The sequence below is a fragment of the Anabrus simplex genome, chromosome 2 (assembly GCF_040414725.1).
Source record: "Anabrus simplex isolate iqAnaSimp1 chromosome 2, ASM4041472v1, whole genome shotgun sequence".
NCBI classification, from domain to species: domain Eukaryota; kingdom Metazoa; phylum Arthropoda; class Insecta; order Orthoptera; family Tettigoniidae; genus Anabrus; species Anabrus simplex.
In genome coordinates, this window is record NC_090266.1 from 1,064,030,127 (window position 1) to 1,064,053,049 (window position 22,923).

The 22,923-nt window shown below is 39.6% G+C and overlaps 1 protein-coding gene across 4 annotated transcripts in view; it reads left to right on the forward strand.

The window, feature by feature from the left end:
- LOC136863292 (uncharacterized) overlaps positions 1-22,923 on the forward strand; it is a 731,410-nt gene that overhangs the window by 81,895 nt on the left and 626,592 nt on the right. For all 4 annotated transcript variants that reach the window (XR_011017857.1, XR_011017858.1, XM_067139677.2 and 1 more), the window contains exon 3: positions 1,250-1,460. Coding sequence is in view for 2 of the 4 variants with exons in the window: in XM_067139677.2 (XP_066995778.2) it covers positions 1,250-1,460 (211 nt within the window). In the remaining 2 variants the exon portion in view is untranslated. The remainder of the gene's footprint in view (positions 1-1,249; positions 1,461-22,923) is intronic.

Sequence of the window (22,923 nt, forward strand, 5' to 3'; positions counted from 1 at the left end):
TAAACATTATGATCCTGAAGATAATCGAAGTTCAAAAGGCCACACTTAGTCAAAAAGGTCACGATACATTTCCACAAACAAGTTTTTTTTGGTTATCCTTTTCATGCTGTTCCAAGTCCTCAAAATGTTGTGAATTGCCTTGAGTACATTCAAGGATTCAGAAAACCGAGGTTGCTTGAACATTCTTATACAAGTTATTTAATCAATATCATCATCTTCATCTTCTTGTCCAGCCTTTGGCTGGGCCTTTTGGAAACATTAGCTTCTCCACCATATTCTGTCTGCCCACATTCTGTTTTCTTCTTTCTCCATTCGAGTCCATTGACTTCTACACCCTCCTTAACTCTTTGCAGCCATCAGTCCCTTGGCCTTCCTCTAGGTCTGCCACCTTCCATTCTCATATCAAACATCCTTCTTGGCAATCTTTCCTCTTTCATTCTCCTCATATGCCTGTACCACTGATATCATAATCTTTTTATTCTAGCTGTTATGGGTTTCTCTTTCACTGCATTTCCACCCTTTCATTTCCCCATCTGTTCAATCATATCATTCCAGTCCTACCCCTTAGGAAATTAATTTCACAGGCCTATATCATATGTTTTTCTCTCTGATGCATTAGTTAGTATAGTATGGAAACATAATAGAACTTGCACAAAATCCGTGTGACCCTCTGTGGCACAAGTTGTTTCATGAGTTTCAATCCATAATGTTACTTTATAACTTCAATCACACTTGACCCATCCAGTATGTCAGAGTCATAATATGAAATACTTCACAAAAGGTGACCTCTCCAAAAAGTATTATCTTGACAAGAATGACAACATGTGTATTCTAATAGAGTAGTCTTCATAGGTAAAGTCTTCAATATAAATATACCTAGCAGGAACAGTCTTGGAATAGAACTAGCTCGTGAAGATGCTGTTGTTCATCCATATGTAATGTGATGGAAAAATGAACTTGGCCATGGAGCGATAGATAAGCTGAGGGGGACCAAGGAAATGTTGGTTAGGCTAGACAAGAACTGTAGAAGCAAATGAGGCTTCAGTACTTGTTGCAAAAAGAGGATAATGGAGGTGCCTATTTCATTTAATCAGACTTGCAGACTGAATTCTGAAAGCATAACAGTTTGTAATAAACATGTATGTAATGTATGTATGCACGTATGTTGTTTTATTATTATTATTATTATTATTATTATTATTATTATTATTATTATTATTATTATTATTATTATTATTATTATTCCTAGATGCGAATTTCATCAGGAAAAGCTGTGCGTATACTGTTGGACTTGCCGTTGTTGCATTTGTCATCAGTGTGCTCTGTGGGGTGGTACTCATTCAGGCCACACATTTAAGCCACTGGAAGATGTCTATGAGACACACTTAAACTTGATAAGGGATGAAGCAGCTCAACTTCGTAGACGCTTGATGGAGCTATTCAGCTTAATACAGGAAGTGGTAAGTCATTACATTTCTTTAAAGTATTTAATGTTATTTGTATAAAATGGCACATTCTTGTTATGTTTACTCATTAAAATGTTAAAGCGTATTTCATGAAAGATCTAGTAAATTGTGTGGCTCAAGCCTTGGCCACAGTGACTGTGATTGTCCTGAATTAGATTTTCTGCCGAGTTTTTCCTGGCATGATGGGATTCGGAACTTTGTTTTCTCAGTATCTCTTGTCACACCAGAACTAGAATATTCCAAGTTTTGGACATTCATGGTTGGAGATTCATCTCAAACTTCTTAATTGACACTGTTTGTAATGACTGAATGAATTGAATTTGCTATTTTTAATTTCTCTACAATATTCACTGATTAACAACACTTCATTTCGCTTTCTTGACCATTATAAATCATTTACTTTCATTAGGGTGCCCTTTATGGAGTGGGAACTCTGCAGCGCCTTGGCGCTTTGCAAGGACATGTCTCGTGGGCCAGATAATGTCCATAACCAGATGTTGAAACACCTTAGTGAGGATAGTCTATTATATCTCCTTCGTGTGTTCAACCGAATCTGGATAGAAGGTGAGTTTCTGTTTCAGTGGCGAGAGGGCGTAGTAATTTCTGACCTCAAGCATGATGAAAATCCTAAGTATGTAGGAAGTTGCAGACCTATTTGTCTTGCTGTTTGTATGTAAGCTTTGAGAGGATGGTAAATCGCCGACTTGTGTGGTGTCTGGAGAAAGGATGACTTTTGTCTGAGGACCAATGTGGTTTTCGAGCTGCTCGCTCGACCGCTGACCACTTGGCATGCCTGGAGAGTTCTATCCAGGTCGCATTTCTCCGCAAACAGCATTTGTTGGCTGTTTTCTTTGACTTAGAAAAGGCCTATGACACCCCATGGCGATATGGTATCCTTTCAGTCCTGCATCAAGGAGATTCCGAGGTAACTTACCGGTATTTATTGTGAATTTTTTGTCCCTCTGTCTGTTCAGTGTCCGAGTAGGAAGGGCATATTCGCAATACCATGTTAAAGAAAATGGAGTCCCACAGGGATCGGTTCTTAGTGTCACTCTGTTCGCAGTTGCCATAAACGGTATTGTCGCTGTTGCTGGTTCGGCAGTAATACCGTCGCTGTATGTGGATGATTTCGCTCTGCATTATAGCTCGCATAATATGGCAGTTGCAGAGCGACAATTACAGCAAGCTATTAGGAGAGTGGAACAATGGTCTTTAGAACATGGTCTTCGGTTTTCAACCACAAAGACCTCTGTTGTCCTCTTTTGCTGGTAGTGCACTCTTCACTTGCATCCTGAGCTTTATTTAGGAAATGTCGCTCTTCCCGTTGTTGACACAGATTTCTTGGGCTCCTTTTCGATAGCAAATTATCATGGGAGCTACATGTGCTGCAGTTAAAAGTGCAATGCACCAAGAAGTTAAATATCTTGAAGTTTCTTTGCAGCACTAATTGGGGGGCTGACCGCATGGTGCTCCTACGATTTTATAGGGCACATATTTTATCCAGGTTAGACTACAGCAGTGCAGCATATGGATCAGCAAGGCAAAGCATCCTTGTAAAACTGAATAGCATCCACCGCAGCGGGGTTAGGTTAGCGACGGGAGCTTTTCATACAAGCCCCATTGCTATACTGCTCGCTGAATCTGGTGTGCCGCCTTTACACCTGAGGCGCCAGCAAATGCTTCTGTCCTATGCTGCAAATTTGCAACAGATGCCACTTCACCCAAGCTATCCTTGCATATTCTACAATGAAAACCGTCGGCTGTATGCTGCTTATCCTCGAGCAATGCTGCCGGCTGGAATTTGCTTGGATAGTGGTCAGATTGTTTGATGTACCTTCAGTTCCCTGCCTTGTCAGACAACCAAGTGGGGTACCTCCTTGGATAATACGACAACCTGAAATAATCCTAGATCTGCACATTGGTCTGAAGAACACGGACCCTTCAGTTTATCGGAGGATCTTCCTGTCTGTTGTTGGCTGGTATCCAGTCGTCGTTTACACGGTTGGTTCGAGGACAGAAACGAAAGTGGGCTGTGCGTTCGTTGTCGACAATGATAGGTTTCTCTTTGCCCTCCTGGAAACCTGTAGTGTGTATACAGCAGAGCTCTATGCTATCTGTGAAGCTCTGCAGTACGCACTCTCCGATGAGCGCCGACACTTTCTTCTGTGTACTGACACCTTTACCTTGCTACAGTCTATTGATACCTGTTTACTGTGGCACCCTCTGGTGCACCGGATCCAGGACCTGCTGGCCAGGTGTTTGGATGCTGGCACCAGAATCACGTTTATGTGGCTCCCAAGTCACATGGGTGTAGAGGAAAACGAGTTGGCAGATAAGGCTGCCAAGGAGGCAGTTACACTGCCCCCCGTTGCCTTACAAGGTTCCAGCAAGCCACTCCACTTCCAAATAAACTGAGAGCGATAAAAGGTAAAACGAAGGTATGGGGGACTTATCGGAGGGAAGCAGTGGTATTGTCATCTTCAGATCGGCCACGGTATAGTAACGTGCTCCTGTTCACTGAAAAGGGAACCCCCTCCAGTGTGTGCGGCGATCATCTTACCGTGGTACACATCCTTAGTGCCTAGACCTGGTCAATCTGTGCCGTGGGCTTAAACTCCCGAGTACCATCTCCCTCATCCTGCGAGATGACGAGCAGTCAGCAGACCTCGTCATCTGTTTTATGAGGGATAGTAGTCTTTTTTATCGCGTGTAATAATGTCCTTTGTCTTAGTGTGTTTGTGTTAACTGCGCTTTGAACCCATTGATTCTATTTTAGTTCATGTTTGCATATTTTAATGTGTTATGTTAACTTCTACCATGAATCATTTTCCTTATGCTAACATATTCCTGCATTAAATTAGGGATTGTTTTTGATTCATCTCCTTCATTAATTTTCTGCACGAGTCAACCTCGGTGGCATCGTTGGTCTTCTGTTCCTAAAATAAGGTTTTCAATTCTGGCTAAGGTCAGTAGTTCCGAGGGATGTTCAAACTACAACAAACAACTGCTGCATGTTGTTGGCTTCTGGCTTACTTGAGAACTCCTGTGAGACCAAATTCCAACATCCAAACATTTTTACCAGTTGAAACATGGAATTACTGCTGCTGCTTAGTGCATGAAATATAGCTATAATCTAGGGTTGCCACTTTTTGAAATAAGGAATAAGGGAAATTCACCAAAAAATATGGGATTATTCACAAAATAAGGGACAATTCATAAATATGTGAAAATCAAACTCTAGGTACCAATTTATATTAGATTATAATTAGTTTCATTAACAGAGTAAGATAATTATTCAAATTCATAAAAGAGATCAACTTACATCCTCTTAACAATACATACAGTACAATGCATTAGGTATGACAAAACATGCAGAAAAAACATTATTAGAACTACCTTATTTTCTCCATCTGTATTTCACATTTGACTTAGCTGACTTTAAAATTGCACTCTCTAACTGTATCATCCCATGGAACTATCTGCAAGACATGTTCATGTTTACCGTAATCAGTAGATCACTTTTAATCAGGTCTACTGAACACCTGTTTCTACTGGCTATGATAAATAATGTTATTGGCTTTACGTCCCAAAAACTACTTTTTTGACTTTTTCAGAGATGCCAAAGTGCCTGAATTTTGTCCCGCATGAGTTCTCTTACGTGCCAGTAAATCTACCGACACAAGGCTGATGTACTTGAGAACCTTCAAATACCACTGGACTGAGCCTGGATCGAACCTGCCAAGTTGGGGTCAGAAGGCCAGCGTTTTACCATTCGAGCCACTCAGCCTGGCTTTCTACTGTCTGACCACTTATTAGACATTAAGGCGAAAATATGTTCAACAAATGCATTTGACCCAGGAATACTCATTAGAAAAGATACAACTTTTTCTAATTCTATTAGTTTCTGTTGTCCTTTATGACTAGTAAACACTGACAGCCACTTGCTTGAGGCATGTTCTGTACTCTCCAAAATACTGACAGGAATGTTCTCAACAAGACAAAACTCTTCATACAATTCCTCCATATCAATTACTTCAGTTAATTGGAGGGATTTCACTGCAGCTTCCAGGGAAGAAAAATGTATGCTTCTGTTTAAACTAAAAACTACCTTTGCTGCAACATTCTCCTCCGAGAAATGTCAAGATTTTTGAAGATAGTTTAAGGCTTCTTGATAGAACTGCTAAAAACTTCTCTTCAGTTTGGTTCTTTCTGAAGAAGATAGAGCTTCCAGGGCATTCTTAATTGCAATTCCAAAGAGCCGATCTTATTTCTTTTGTTCCAGTTTTCTGTTCAGTACTTGCATAGCGTCATAAACTTCAAACATATAAATTGTGTCCCTTTCTAAGATCTTGATCTTAGCTACATTGCTGAAGAATAGTAAATATATTTCTAACACTATATCCTTAAGTTCATCTTCTGGATCAAAATATTTCTTCAGGACTTTGGAACAGTCCTCTCCCATTGATTTGAAGTAGCTTTTGTTGGGAGGCCAGTTGTGGATTAATCTTTCTACTGCACGTTCTAAAGAAAACCAGTGAGTTGTTACGTGTCTCTCTATATCTCCATCTATTCAACCAGTATTTCTTCTGGTCTTTGCGGCGCTTCACAGACACGGAAAAATGACTATGTATTTTCAGAATAACATATTTTCTGTGTCTATATCCAGGCAATCAGTTGCATGCCTCGTGTTGTGGACAGTATGAGCTGAGCAGTTTGACTTCGAAATTCGGCCATGTGCACCATGAAGCAACTTATAAAGAGAGTTGTGCTTACTGTAGTTGACATTAGTGTTGTCTGCAGTATAGGCAATAATCTTGTCTAAAGGCAGGCCATTTTCATTAACTACCTTAATGTCAAACTCATGGATTGAACTTGCATTTCATTCAGTTTCATAAAAGTCCAGCAACTTGTTTTGTACATCACATGTAGCTGTGAATTATCTTACACAGAGAGGAAACATTTTACACTTACCTTTATTGCTGGCATCTGTTGCAAATGAAAAGCAACAGTTTTTTGGAAACAAGTTCTCTCACAACATCTTTCGAGACTTTGTAGCCAATATATCTTGCACCCAACTTCCTCCCATTGTTGTTCCACATGAAACACTGGAATCCCCATAAATATGACATATCGGTTTATTTGAACAATCCATGCTGGCATAACGAAGGTTATGTTTTACAGTGTGAAACACGAGTTAATTCTGCTGCAGTCACTTTATCTTGCTGTGTTTGAGAGGTCACTTGATTAGAAAAATACAAATTGAGGTTATTCGTTTTATTTTGCGATCTTGTATTTGCTTTATGGGTTTCAGTTCTAGCATGTTGTTTAAGATCTGACTCACCGCCATGAGATATAGAGAATTTGCGTGCATAGATAGGTACATCAGGCCTTGTGGCATTGTCCAATAACAGGTTTCATCAATGTGTATGAAGATTTCCAGCTATTTTGATATGACGTTGCTCGTTTAACTTTCTTAATGGGAGTTGTATTCACTGAATTTTCATCCAAATCTGACATCTTAACACTGATGTCTTCAGTGAGCTGTGATAACTTCACACTTTTCGTAAATTTAATCTCAAACAGCATGGAAATTGGAATGGAAGACCTACGGAAGTATGAGGTGGAAGACGAGGTAAATAACCCAGCATGCTCAGCATTACTAGCAAATGGCGAGACATCACGAGATTTCCTTCTTCTGAGGCTCCAGAGAGAAGAAAGTAATGGAGCTACTTCGAACTTCAGTGGCGCTCAAATCAAATACGGATTTTAAAATATCTTGAGACAGAAAAAGACGAACGCTCATTTTTACGGGACAACACTCGTAATACGGGATGCAAAATTTTCACCATAAATACAGGATGTCCCATACAATACGGGACAGGTGTCAAACCTACTATACACTCTTTCTCTTCTTGCATGTCATATTCTACGAGGTAGGATGGAAAAATTCTTAAATTGATTTATTGTACAGAAATAAATAACCTTATATCCAATTCCACTTTTCTTTTAGTTTCCTTTGTCTTGGGCACATATTCACCAATATTTAAGTGAAAGGAAGTATTCCTGGCAATCATTTAGAGATACATCTTTCTGTGTTCTTGCCATGTTTACTACGAATTCATCAGCACTCTCAAATCACTGACCATTTAGAACACTTTTTAGCCACAAAAATAGGAAAACTTCAGGCAGAAATAGGTATGATGGATGCTCCCAAGCGGTCATATTTTATTTGAAAAGGTTTTTTTTTTTACCCCAGGCCTCTGATGTCCAGATGCAGAATTGTACAGAAGTAACTGTTTTGTACCCATTCTTCCTGACTTTTTCCTCACACTGGATCTCTAAAGCGAAAAGATGATCACAGTATACATATCCTTGGTCACTGTATGCCCTTTCGAAAGAAAAAAAAAAGTTTGAGATTGATGAGATTCTGAACTTCGAAGATATTTTTCAGTGTAACTTTGCCTTTACATTTGTCCAGATAGTATTTATTCTTTCACCGGGCGAGTTGGCCGTGCGATAAGGGACACACCGCTGTGAGCTTGCATCTGTGAGATAGTGGGTTTGAACCCCACTGTCGGCAGCCCTGAAGATGGCTTTCCATGGTTTCCTATTTTCACACCAGGCATATGCTGAGGCTGTACCTTAAGGCTAGGGCTGTTACCTTCCCACTCCTAGCCCTTTCCTATCCCGTCATTGCCATAAGACCTATCTATGTTGGTGTGGCTTAAAACCAGACTGAAAAAGAAAAATCTTTCCTAGGTAATGAATTTGATTTTAATGTACTTGCTTGATGTTCAGTTTGTGGATCATACAGAGTTCAGCAAGATCATCTGTATTGGTAACTGTATTGCAGAGATGCCAACTACTACAGATTTTCTGTAGATTCTATGGATATCTCACATATAATACGGCAGTACGGAAGCGGTACTGATTATTATGGATTTTATGAATTCAGTGGGTTAAAACTTCACGTAGGCCTATCCCGTTTTCATATCCAAATGTGAAGTTATGTACTGTAACTTGTAAGAGCCATATGCAGGGAATGCGTTTGGCAAAGATGTTACACTCACGGTCAAAGGTTGTAAACAAATGTTGCCATCTCATAAAGCCAGTGACCCTCCAGTCCAAACCAGTTTATATATTTATAAGAATTGCACAACATTTTCCATCTTCATGAACATAAAGACTCAACACCATTGGCTGAAATTTTGAAGAACAGCCATTCCAGGAATGCAATATGGCTAGCTGCATACCAACTCTGTGCCAATAAACAGTCCTGAACAATTAAAACAGTGAAATAAGCATTGGTAATCCAATACCAGCAGTTTTGAATATAAATACCTTAATGCAGTAGGCGATATAGTTCACTGCCTGCCTCAAAGAAATTATGCGCTCTTGTCTTAATAGGAAATATACTTTTAAAACAAAATTCAGTCACATTGACGTGCCGCGTAGGTAGCTCTATCGGGGGTGAGGACTGTAATTCGATATGTTGTTTTTAAATTTTCCATTTTATCCATCAAAATGAAAAACTTTAGTTTTGTACGGTGTGTCGTATATTACACTCGCTATTAAAAAGTTCATGAAAAAATTACGAGATGGCGACATTTGTTTACAATCTTTGAACTTGAGTGCAACATCTTTACCGAACGCATTCCCTGCATATATGTTCAGTTCTTGTTCTATTACCTCTGGCTTGGTAATGAGTTGTCTGCTTTTGTTACAAAACAGTGTTACAAAGTGATGCTGATGTCGCATAGTAGAAACATAAAAAAAGATGCTTAAGCATAAAAGCAATGAAGAGCCGAGTGATGAACAAAAACGATTTGTGGCAAATCAGCATTACCGAAAGCAGTATATGGAAGAGATTCCATGCCTAGGACCACTTAAACTTTCACCGAACCATGTGTTTTGTGAAACATGCAAATGTGATTTTTCAGTTAAACATGGAGGATGCAATGACTGCCGACGCCATGCGAAATCTAGTAAACATGAGTACGGGTGCATCAAAAGGTGATGCAAGATGCTGCAGTCCCTTTTTTCCCCTACATAAAGTTGCTATAATAGTTTTATATGGACTGAATGCTACTTCACGCTTTTTTGGTTGAAGATATCCTTCCCTTATTTGCATCAGAGCATGCTAGACCATTATTCAAGGCCATGTTTTCAGACTCACAAATATCTAAAAGGTATGGAAGTAACAGAACCAAGACAACTCTAATAGTGAGAAACATGTCTGAGTCAACAATATCTGAAATAGTTAACGGTCTTCAGAATGCACCTTACCCATTGTCTACTGTTGGTTGTAATTATAAGGAGTGCAGATTGTATCGATTAGTGTTCCCTTATTTTTGTGAGAAAGACGAGATTGTTACTCTACTCCCTTCCCGCACCCCACCCCCCACCTGCATGGAATTTTTACAAACACAAAATATACAGAAACTGACAATAAACTAAATAAACATTCAGAGACATAATTGTAGAACCAACAGACCTGTAATTCACTTGTTGCTGCTTGCTCATTTCTGAAGAGATCATGCCATACTACAGACGTAGAAGAGGCTGTGCTCCGGTGTATCGAGCGCCTATATCTCCAGTTCGTAACAAGTTGATTGTATTTGGTGGTAATTCATCAGGTGATGGTCATTCTGTTTCGTAATCTTCGGTGACATCAGCTTTCGGGGAACTGTACTTGTAGTCTGTTGATGTTGTAATTATTATTATTATTATTATTATTATTATTATTATTATTATTATTATTATTATTATTATTATTATTGTTATTATTATTATTATTATTATTATTATTATTGTATTTTAAATTGTTATGGAATGATTTAGGGGATGTTTAATGAGCATTAGCAAATTAATAAATCAGTTTAATGGAGTTTAAATTGTCGTGCTCTACTGATGTGATTTCATTTTGCAGATTAAAGAGGGGGGAATCTTAGTATGTGTGCGATTGTTGAGGTTATTCTGGTTCAGTTTTTTTTCGTGATGCATGCTTTTATTGTCTTGTTTATATTTAATGATTTTCTATTATTTTTGATGTGTAATATTTTAAACTCTCTGCTGATGTCCTTGAAGTGATGGGTGTTGTCATGTGTTCACAGAAGTTGTCTAATTGTGTTTTTGTGTTCTTTGTACCTAGTGTAGAAATTATATTTTGTTTGGCTGATACATGTGGCGTTATAATTTGGTTCTTGCCATTTGAGTTCATGTGTTCCTAATTTTGAAAAATGTTTTTAAAAATTTACATTGCATTTGAGGAGTGTTCAAAAGGTTCACGTATTTCGATATCCTTACGACAAGACATTCGTGCACTTTCATTCTGTTCTACCATCGTTTTGTAACTGAAAGACCCCTCCCCCATTGGCCGATCCTGGCTATGCTACCGACTCTACTGCTTGATTTGGTGGAATGTGATAACACAGGGGAAGGAATATTTCAGGTGTTGGATAGAGAAATTAAGATCAAGATGCTGAAATGGGAGAACTATTTATCATTTGGCTGCGACAATGCAAATACAATGGTAGGTAAATTTCAGGGATTGTCAAAATTGTTGAGACAACAGAATCCTTCAATGGTTGTAAGAGGCTATATCTGTTGCCTACTTCACTTTGCAGCCCAAAAGGCTACTAAACTATTGGAAGCAAGTGCAAATGTGGAGACATTGTTAGCAGACGTGTATGAGGGTAGCCCAGAAACTAATGCACCACATTTTTTCCTGCAACAATTATTTATTGAACACAGTGAAACTTACACACAAGAAAGAATTATGTTTCTTCTACACTCCCTATTTTTCCACGTAACCTTCTTCCCGTTCTATGGCCTTCCTCCAGCAAGACACAAGAACGTGTACTCCCTGACAGTACCACTCTTTGTTCTGTTCACAAAGCCATTTCTTCACTGCAAATCACCTCTTCGTCATCCTCAAAATGTCTCCCACGAATGGCATTCTTCAATGGCCCAAACAGGTGAAAGTCTGAGGGAGCTAGGTCAGTGCTATAGTTTGGATGGGGTAACATTGTCCAACCCTGTTTCGTGATGTGTTCGGACGTCCACAAACTTTTGCGACGGCATGTGTTATCATGTTGAAGCAAACAGTCACCTGGGTTGTTTGCTGTCCAAGTCACTGGAAGTGCTTCTTGAGTTTGGTTAATGTGTTCACATAACTCAGAATTACTGGTGGTGCCTCTTGGCATCACATCAATGAATATGACACCATCACAGTCCCAAACACAGTGATCATGACCTTAACAGTGGAAAGTTGTGGTAAAAACTGCATAAAACATAGAATAAGGAGCACATGGAACGTGCCATGATTAGGTATGGTACAAATTTTAAGAAATTACATCTTTTTTTGTTCTGGGTGGCTCATGACATTCGATAGTATTCAGCTACTGCGATGCATATGGGAGAAACACAAATTTTTATTTTGAAGTGGAAATAGCCCTTTTTGAACAGACACCCCTCATTTACTAATTTGTTTTTGTGATGTGATGTTTGTTGTGAATGCTGTTTTAAAACCTTGTTCTTTGAATATGTTAGCTATTTTGTAAGAGTTTTGTTCACAAAGTTGAGAACTATACAGCATGATTCAGCCACCCCTTCCAATGCAGTGTTATGCAACCCACAATATTCATTCCATCCTGAAAACATCTACCCTGCCGGTATTCTCAGACAACACAACTGGAGATCTTGGTATTTACTGCCTCGCCATGATAGGATGCCGTAATGTTATACTCGTATTAAACACTGGAAGACGTGTGTGCCTTCTAATCATCTGAACCTGACACGCCGGCGAAACACTAAATTGATATTGTGACTGCAGTAAACCTAATACACAGTTCAAAAATATTAGGGGAACATGTTTTGTAACATCTGGTATGTGAACGTTAATTTGGTAGATAGGGTTCCAATTGTCATATAGCATACTTGAGACCTTAGCTACTCAGGGTATGTCAAATCAATGTTATACTCCATCTGTAGGTGTAACCATGCATTAGAATGTCAGGTGACCCCTCAAAACAAAGTGAATAGCGGTGCATCCGTGTGTTGTTGTGAAGTACACAGACAACTTACGTCGTTTGAGTATGATGTACGTCAACCAGCACATCCCATGAGACATATTAACGAGGTTCAAGTCGCAAGGGCTGTCACTTTGATCTAGGAAGGATGGACTTTTCGTTGTATTGCTGTGGATCTCAATATCTCTCAATCAGTTATTCACCGCCTGTGGAATCAGTACAGTGAGACAGGCCAGTTCACAAGGAGTGTTGTACAAGGTCATGGGCGCATGACAACCCCACAGGATGACCGATATCTGACAATATGTGTGTTGCGGCGTTGTTCATTAACTGCCAGAGAACTTTAACAAGACCTCAGGAGGTCACTGGAGTCACGGTGTCTGACCAGACAGTAAGGAACAGGTTAAGAGAAGTGTCCTTACGACCCACACATCCTGTTCGAGTGCCCTTCTAACGCAGCAACATGTTGCAGCTCGCCTTCTGTTTACCCGTACCCACATCAACTGGCAACTTCGCCAATGGAGACCTGTGTTGTTCACAGACGAGTCCAGATTTCCCTTGACACAGCGCGATAGACTTGAACATGTATGGAGACGCCTTGGTGAACAGTACATGCCAAATTTCATCCAGGAAGGCACCCGATTCGGACAAGGTTCTCTGATGGTGTGGAGTGGCATCAGTATTGATGGCCGTACAGATCTTGTCGTCATCCGTGGTAATCTTACCGCTGCGTAGTACATCGAGCAGATACTGCTACAGCATGTGTTGGTTGCTGCATACGGTGTTGGCCCTGAATTTGTACTCGTGCACGACAAAGCATCACCAGAGCTGTCTTGCGAGAACTGGACATTCAAGAGATGGAATGGCCAGCAGTGAGTTCCGACCTTAATCCCATCGAGCATCTGTGGGATAGGCTTGACAGAAGTGTTCGTGGGTGTCCTGTTCCACCACAGACTCTCCAATACCTCGAACAGGCTCTCATTGAAGAATGGGACCTGATACCGTAACATGACCTCCGTTGACTTATATGGAGAATGCCACGTAGGTGCCAAGCTGTGATAAATGCTCATGGAGGACGTACACCATACTCAGAGATGCCAGCTATTACGATTCAATCATAATAATTACGAATTACCCATCGTAATTACGCCTTTACGAATCACACACCATAAATTAAGATTTTTTTCAAATTTTTAAATCTAAGTGTATGAAGTGTTGAAAAGGATACACAAGGAATGCCATTACAGCTTGAATTCTCAGAATATTATTTCTGGATTTATCAGAAATCATTTATACCCCTTTCCTGTCCCTCGATTAAGAATATTTCAAGTTTTCACGCACCGAACGCAGTGTGTGCTTCCAGTACCTGAAATATAGGCACCTGTGAACTGGTATGTTTTGCGGAGTGGTTGTTTTTGTTCCTCACATGATCAGACTTCCATGCCAGTATGCGAGTTCTTTTGTCTTTGTTTTGGTGGCAAAGTGGTGACAAACTCTGTTTAATTGTGAATACTGTGTGCGTGACTGTTGAAGTATTTATTGCTATTTAAGTTGCCAAATTTACATATATTGCTCTTCTGGGATATATGGTAATCGTGTGTTACGAAAGATAATGAAGTGATTTCTTGTGCAGGAAAATACGTGTGATTGCGTTACCGTGACTAGTGACGCTAATAATAAACCAAAAATAGTTCAAAAATTTAGGGAGGAATACTTGAAAGAATGGCCCTGTTTACTGTGTTCCTCAAAATCTAATTCACACGTGTTTTGTAGTGTGTGTAGCAGCAGTTTTTCAGATGCGCATGATGAGGAAGAACAAGACTGAATCCCGTGCTAATATGAACTCCAAACTGTTGTAAGATCTCTAAAAAAGAAAAAATTTACGACCGCCCCCCCCCCCCCCGTGCTTTAGCGGCTACATTACGAATTGTCTTTCTTGAAAGTTGTCATCTCTGCATACTGAAGCTCTCCAACTGTTATAAAAATCCACTCTGGAGGACTGTAATCACTTTGTTTTTGCCCCTATTTGGACATTTCCATTTGTGTTCTGAAAATGAATGTGAATCCATCGATGGTCTTTTGTATACTTCAACGATAAAGAATAAAGGTTTAATTGGTAATATACCTGGGTGTGAGGTATGGTTTTGTGGAGCATAGCGTATGTTCAAAAACATGTTCCGCCCATTTTTTTTGAACTGTGTACTTGCCATAAGCTACCCAGTATGCCGTACGGAACCATAGTGTAGTTGGTAAAGGCGTGGTGGAGCGGCCTTGCATGTCAGGTAGGAGATTCGAGTCCGGGGCGAAGATTACAAAATTTTGAAATATTTGTTTAATATGTAGCGCACACAATGTAAGTTCAATACCCGCATTCATGCAAATTGTGTGTGAATGAATGTGTTTGTGGCCCTAAGAAGGGCCAATTAGTTAACCAATATTTGTCCCAATTTGTCCTCTTGAATTTCAACTTTATCTTCATATTATGATCTTTCCTACTTTTAAAGACACCACTCAAACTTATTCGTCCACTAATGTCATTCCACGCCATCTCTCCTCTGACTCCTCGGAACATACCACTTAATTACATGTGATTAATCTCATGATGTGACTATTGAAGTTAGTAAATAAAAGTTACATACAATTTTATTTGTAACCACCTATTCAATACAATATACCACTTAGCTGAGCAGCTCGTCTCCTTTCTCCGATGTCTTCCTACTTTGCAACATTTTTGTAATGCTACTTTTTTGTCAGAAATCACCCAGAGCAAAGTGAGCTGTTTTTCTTTGGATTTTTCCAGTTCTTGAATAAAGTAATACTGGTGAGGGTCTCATACACTGGAATTATACTCTAGTTGGGGTCTTACCAGAGACTTATATGCCCTCTCCTTTACATCCTCACTACATCCCCTAAATACCCTCATAACCATGTGTTGAGATTTGTACCCTTTATTTATATCATTACCCCAATGAAGTTCTTTTCTTATATTAAAACCTAGGTACTTGCAATGATTCCCATAAGGAACTTTCACCCCATCAACACAGTAATTAAAACTGAGAGGCCTTTTCCTATTTCTGAAACTCACAACCTGACTTTTAACCCCTTTCATCATACCATTGCCTAATGTCCATTTCATTACATTATCAAGATCATTTTGCAGTTGCTCACAATCGTGTAACTTATTTGTTACACTATATATATATATATATATATATATATATAAAACATAAAGGTCCAGTAATACTGTCTTGAGGAGTTCCCCTCTTATTTATTACAGCGTCAGATAAAGCTTTGCCTACTCTTAATTCTGTGAGTTCTATTTTCTAGAAATGTATCCACCCATTCAGTCACTCTTTCAGCCCATTGTTTGCTAAGGAAAGTTCATTCTTGTCAAAAAAGTTTACATCCAACACATCAAGGTGTATATCTGTTCATTTGTGGCAGCATACCAGGATTTCAGATCTGCCTCATTTAGATGACTCAGGCCAGTTCTATGGCTGGGGGAAAATGGGCAGTCCACTTTAGCAACACAGCTTTCTTAATAAGAGTCAAACTGAGCGAGTTCGCCATGCGGTTAGGGGCGCGCAGCTCTGAGCTTACATTCGGGGGATAGTGGGTTCGAACCCCACTGTTAGCAGCCCTGAAGATGGTTTTCAGTGGTTTCCCATTTTTCACACCAGACAAAAATGTACCTTAATTAAGGCCATGGCTGCTTCGTTCCCACTCCTAGGCCTTTCCTATCCCATTGTCGACGTAAGATCTATCTGTGTCGGTGCGACGTTAAGCAGTTTCTAAACAAAAAAAGGGTTAAATCAACCTCAGCAATCGAATGTTTATCTTTGTCCCAGCACAGTCCTATCCATGAACCTGAGTAACTGTAATGAGTTATATTTCCGGGATTAGCACTACACAAAATTTCCTGAATTCTTTGAATTCCATCGCGTGTCCAAGTCTTGATATAGTTTTTTTTTTTTTTTTTTTTTTTTTTTTTTTTTTTTTTTTAAAGTTATGTCACCATACCAGTTAATTTAAAGTATTCCACAATTTTCTGAGTTATATTAAGCACGACTGGTAGTTGTTGTCCTTTGGTGTGTAGGAATTCTTCATTGAAAGTATGCCACAATACTTTATTCAAACAGTGTGCTGCACAAGGGATTTGAGAAAAGCCCTTTTGAATTTCAAATGCCTTCTCCATATTCGAACCCTTCTTTGATTTGTTGATCGGGAGCAGTTGTCTATCTAAAGTATTAGTACTGGATTTATTTAAAATACATCCTCCAAGTTTGCTCTTCACAAAGCTAGTCTATTACCCTAGTCATTAATGATGATATAAAATTGTTCCCACACTTTGCTTTTTGCCTTTTTTCTCTACACCGTACTGCTTGTTATCTACTTTTTTCATTACCTTATTTAGGGTCTCCATCTCTAATGAATGACAAAGTATGCTAAAGACTAAACAGCTGTGTAATATTTCCCAATGTCACTTCTCTATCCTATCACACTTGGAGAACATTAGACCATGAGCTTACTATGCAGAGCTCGCTAGCCTAATGGCCAGGTAGAAGCGAGCTTTTGAAGCTACCTGCTGCCTATACTCCAGTCACTCTAAAGACCACAATGAGAGTGCTCCAGTGTACACTAGACCTTGAAAGACCGGCTCATACACATCTCTAGTTACGTGGAGTCATACGAATGTAAAAAAAAAAAAAACGGATAAGAATGAACAAAAATCAGGCTTTAATGGGTTAATGTAACATTGAACTAACATTTTTCTTATTTTGCTCTAAACAATTAATATTATGTCTAAATGCTAGTAAATAAAAAGAAATAATATGCCTTCTCTCTATTCTTACCATTTTACATATGCTATTAATGGACCAAATATCATATGTACTACTATACTGAGAAATGATATAAGGGAATTACGATAACCATTCCCTGTTAATATTGTTGGTCTATTTTAAAAAGTGACTGTGCTTAAAAGTTGTTCTAGTTAGCAATAAAAAGAATAAAAAAAGAAGAGGTAGTGAGCACTCGGTGGATTTGAATCGCAGCAATTTATACCATACTATCCATATACAGTGCTTCTACCAACTCTCTACCAAGCTGCTACATCCCACTAAAAACAATTTCTTGCACGGTTTGTTTTATATGTGTTGTGTGTCAATCTAGCTATGGGATATCAGTGATGTCTACAAGCCAGATACTATGTATGTTTCCATTTCAAGGACAGTACTGTACAGGTTTATGCCGATTGGTGGGTCTGTAATGTGGTGGATTCCTCGATTTTTAGCTAGCTGCCAAATTTTTTTGCTGTTGGAGTACATTGTAAATGAAAAACGTTAGTGGGACAATTTTACATTTAAAATCAAAAGTTAATTCAAAATGTAATATATAAGTGCAAAATGTGTACTTGTGAGAAATGTACGGGGTGTTTCAAAAACTCAAGATGGCGGAACGCTGTTAGCGCTGTGTGTGTGTGTGTGCTCCCAGTTTTAGATCATTAGCAGGTGTAGTAAAGGCGTAATTTGTTACGAAAATAGTGAATTTCAGCTTTAAAAGTGTGTGTTGTTTACTTCACGACATCGCTCAGTTCTGTGCAGTGGATTTTTGTAAATATAAACAAAATTTAATTATGGGAAGAGACAAGAAAAATGCGGCCAGCCAGGGAACCAGGACCGAGGCGGGGCCTGCAGCCAGCAGCGGTAGTGAAGCTACCCTAGCGGACAGCATCGTTCAGCAGGTAAGGGAAGCTCTACAGTCAAAAGACATTCTCTCGGCTATCGTTGAGGCAATAACTGAAAGTGTCACAAAGGCCGTGGCTGAACAACTCAAGGCCACCCTGGACTTCAACACTGAGATTATCATCATCATCATCATCATCATCATCATTTCCCTTTACCAGCTGTAGCCGGGTAGGGGCAAATATGGTTCCTCTCCACTTTCTTCGGTCTTTCCACCACTCCTCCTCCAACACTGTGTCCCAGTCCAGGTTTCTTTCTATAATGCTGCGTTGGATGGTATCCTTCCATCTCAATCGTGGTCGTCCACGGCCTCTCCTTCCTTGGATTTGCATTTCCATCACCTTTTTTGGCATTCTTTCGTCGCTCATTCGCTTTATGTGCCCAAACCATCTTAGTCGGCTCTTCTCTATTCTATCATTCATTTTTTCCACTCCAATTTCTTCCCGGATTTTCTCATTCCTTATTTTGTCTCTTCTACTCTTCTGTATCATACTCCTCAAGAACTTCATTTCGGCTGCCTGTATTCGACTCTCATCCTTCTTTGTCATTGTCCAAGTTTCTGCTCCGTAAGTTGTTATGGGTACGTGATACATCTTGTACATAGTATCCTTTGCTTCCATTGGCACATCTTTGTCCCATAACATATTTCTTACACTATGATAGAAACAACTTCCAGCTTGAATCCTTTTACTAATCTCAGCATCCAGTCGAGCATTCTCCATTAATTCACTCCCCAGGTATTTAAACGTTTCCACTACTTCCAAGGGCTTGTTTGCAAGTCTAATCTGACCTTTCCCTTCTTTCTCCCTTCTAGTCATAACAAGAGTTTTACTCTTTTCTACACTTATTTTCAATCCACATTCTTCAATCTTCCCATTCACCACATTCAACTGTTCTTGAACCTTCCTGTCGTCTTCTCCCCAAATCACAATATCATCTGCAAATAACATGTTCATTTCTCTTCCTCCATATGCTGCTTTTGCTGTTCTCATGATGTCATCCATTACTACTGTAAACAGGATTGGTGATAGAACACTTCCCTGTCTCAGCCCGCTAGTGATTTTGAACCAACTTGTCCTGCCAACTTGTGTTTGCACAGGTAGCAGGTAGGGACCCTTTTCGGAGGAAGCCCTACGCAGGGAGTGGCGCCCCTGCCTATGTGAGTCCCAGAGCACACTGACCCGGTGTGTAACATCTGGTATGGGTCCCAGCTCAGGGTTACGAGTGAAGACCTCAACGGCATCTACAGCGGAGAAGGTGGACTTCGGTACGGCGGAGATGGTGAAAGGGGCAAACCCGTAGCGTCTGTACTCCAGAGGAGCGGCTACGAAAATCATCTGTCTCCATGTTAGGGGCGGCCTAATTTTGAACCTGGCAGTAGGTATAAAATGCCTTTGGGTGTGGCGAGCCCATCGTAACAATAGCCTATATGGACAAAGCAGATATGGTGCCTCGGAAAAGGTTAGGGCGTCCCCTGCTAAAAGTGACTGAGATTATCAATGAACTTAAAATTGATATTAAAAATAGAGAAATTGAACTGAAAGCAGTGCAGGATGAACTCAAGAGGAGTACTCTGATGCTCTTGAGCAATATCAACGTAGAGGAAGTGTGCGTGTGTTCGGAATTCCCGAATCACCGAATGAGAATACAGACGAACTTTCAGTCAGGTTGTTTAAAGACAAACTTGGCCTTGAAATCGCCGTGCAGGATATTGATAGGTTTCACCGTGTTGGCAGGCCAGGGTTGGGAGTGAAACGGCCTCTAATAGTGAAATTTGTAAGCTATGGGAAAAGGGAGGAAGTCTTTCGTAACAAGCGCAAGTTAGCAGGCACTGGAATCACTATCGAGGGAGGACCGGACTGCAGCTCGCACTCTAATATTAAATGCGGCTGTAGATAAATTTGGAGGGAGAAATGTCTGGACCATACAGAGACGCATTGTTGTAAAAAGAGGGGAAACCAGACACAACAAAACAATAGATGAACTGAACTCTCTGAAATAAATGAACAATACCATAGTGTAGTATCTCACCCTGTGTCTGTATATTCTACTGTGAAATAGCTTTCTAGTTCCTCAACTGTTTCTTCCAGTGTGATTTCTTCATTTGTAACAAATTCGTAAAATAGTCGTATAGCATTCACAAGTTCCACCCACACTTACAAACTCCTTCTCTTCTACTTATTTCTGAAATGCTCGCTGGCAGGTGCACTTAAAGCCTGGGAGTACAGCACCTTAGCAAAACCCTACTCTAGACTAACTCTTCAACTGTATATTAGTGTAATTTTATTAGTATCCTTATTTTTTTATTATTATTATTATTATTATTATTATTATTATTATTATTATTATTATTATTATTATTATTATTATTATTACTTATTTGTCTATTGAAATGTTCAAATATGTGCTATGTGTATTTAATTATCTGCGTATGTCTGTCAGTGTGTGTGTGTGCTGTCAGTGTTTGTTCCAGGAATGTGTCACCTACCCTTTAAACATGTCAGCAGCTGGTGTCCTTGAAACAACTGTTGCGGTAGATGAGGCATTCCTGAATGTCATTGATCCGAGTGTATTCCAAGACGAAAATAACCCTCGTGTACCTTCACAAGCCACGCCCAACCCTCAGCCTACTGAACTGCTATTGAAACAATCTCTGTCTCAGTTCTCACGAAGTCTACTGTGTTGCCATGTCAGTTCTCTCTCACTCCTCAGTCACAGATGAAGTTCGTTCAATAATATCAACCTGTAACATGCATATTATGTGTGTTACTGAAACCTGGTTATCCAATAAAATTAGCTCTACCCTTGTAAATCTAGAAGGATATACTCCCTATCGGCATGATCGCACTGCCAGGCGCGGTGGTGGTGTAGCAGTATATTGTAGAGATATTAAATGTAGAATAATTATTAAATCATCATCTGGAATCACTCCACATACGGAATATATGTTTGCTGAGGCCATAATTAACCGTCAAAAAGTATTGATAGGAGTTGTCTATAAGCCACCGAATGTTACTAACATCTCTGACCTTGAATCTGACCTTCCCAGACTAGTACCAACCTACGAGCATATACTACTTCTTGGTGACTAACTCAAATATCTTAGCCCCGACTGGCAAATCAGAATGAATCAGCAACCTACTTACCTCCATCGACATGACGATCTTACCACTAGATGCAACTAATCGTGTTCATACACTTAGACATACAAACCATACTGGAATTGACCTCCTTATTACAAATAACCCGCATGAAGTTCTTAAATATGGTCAATTTCCTGTACCTGGCATCTCAACTCATGACTTAATTTACCTGTGCTACTCTCTACGTGTACCAAAATACAAAGCTAAATACATTAGTTACAGGGATCTGAAAAATATCGATCTACAACAACTCCAGAACGATGCATACATTTTACCTTGGGAAGATACAAAGCAATTGCATGACACAGACATGAAAGTGAGAAGATTTAACTCCTTACTCATAGGACTATATGACAAGCATGCTCCAGTTAGGCAAGCTAGAGTCACTCGCTCGCCTGCACCTTGGTTAACAAGCGATATAAAAGCAACAATAGCTCGCCGTGACGCAATGTTTCGCCGATACAAAGAAACAAATAATGAACTAGATTTTGAACAGTATCGTCTTTTATGTAACAGAACAAAGCAATTAATTCGTAATAGCAAATTTAATCACATTAAAAATGTAACAAGGAACTTAAATGCACGTGAAACCTGGAACAAACTTTGAGCTATGGGAGTTGGAAAATGCAAAGAGCCACATGTGCCAACTATATCTCTCGATACACTTGACTCTCACTTCGTAACTAACCCAATAAAGGAATCTCAACCTCAAAATCATATCAATCTAAATAAAAGAATGAGTGATCCTACAGAAAATGAACATAATTTCTCTTTTCACCCTGTCAGTGTAGATGATGTAAAGCGTATTTTGAATTCAGTTAAGTCACAAGCTAAAGGAGCAGATACATCCCAGTAGGCTTTATAAAAAAAACGTTATTGGCGTGGTCCTACCAATTATTACCCACATTGTAAACCACTGTCTCACCACAGGGACGTTTCCAACTGCATGGAAGGATGCTCTAGTAACCCCAGTATTAAAGCATACCGGTACCGCTGCAAATGCGCCATCTGATTACTGGCGTATTTCGATTCTTCCCCCTCTCTCGAAAGTTCTTGAATGAGTTGTACACGAGCAGCTAGTAGAATTCTTAACCATTCTCTTTTTGACCCATTGCAATCTGGCTTCAGAAAGGGACAGAGTACTACGACTGCACTCCTTTGGGTAACAGATGACATAAGACTAGCAATGGACAAACGGCAGGTGACGATACTGACACTCCTTGACTTTAGTAGTGCGTTCGACACGGTAAATATAGACATACTATTATCCAAGCTACGCTCTCTGCATATCGGCCCGATAGCCCTAAATTTTTTAAAGTCATACCTTACAAATCGTCGCCAGTGCATAGTGGTAAACAATCAAAGATCCCAATGGGCTGTAAAATCATCTGGTGTCCCTCAAGGGTCTGTTCTAGGACCCTTACTGTTCGTCTTGCATATTGACATATCTTCCACACTTCAGTATTGCAACTACCACTTATATGCTGATGATCTGCAGATATACAAACACACCACTACAAACAGTTTATATGAAACAGTT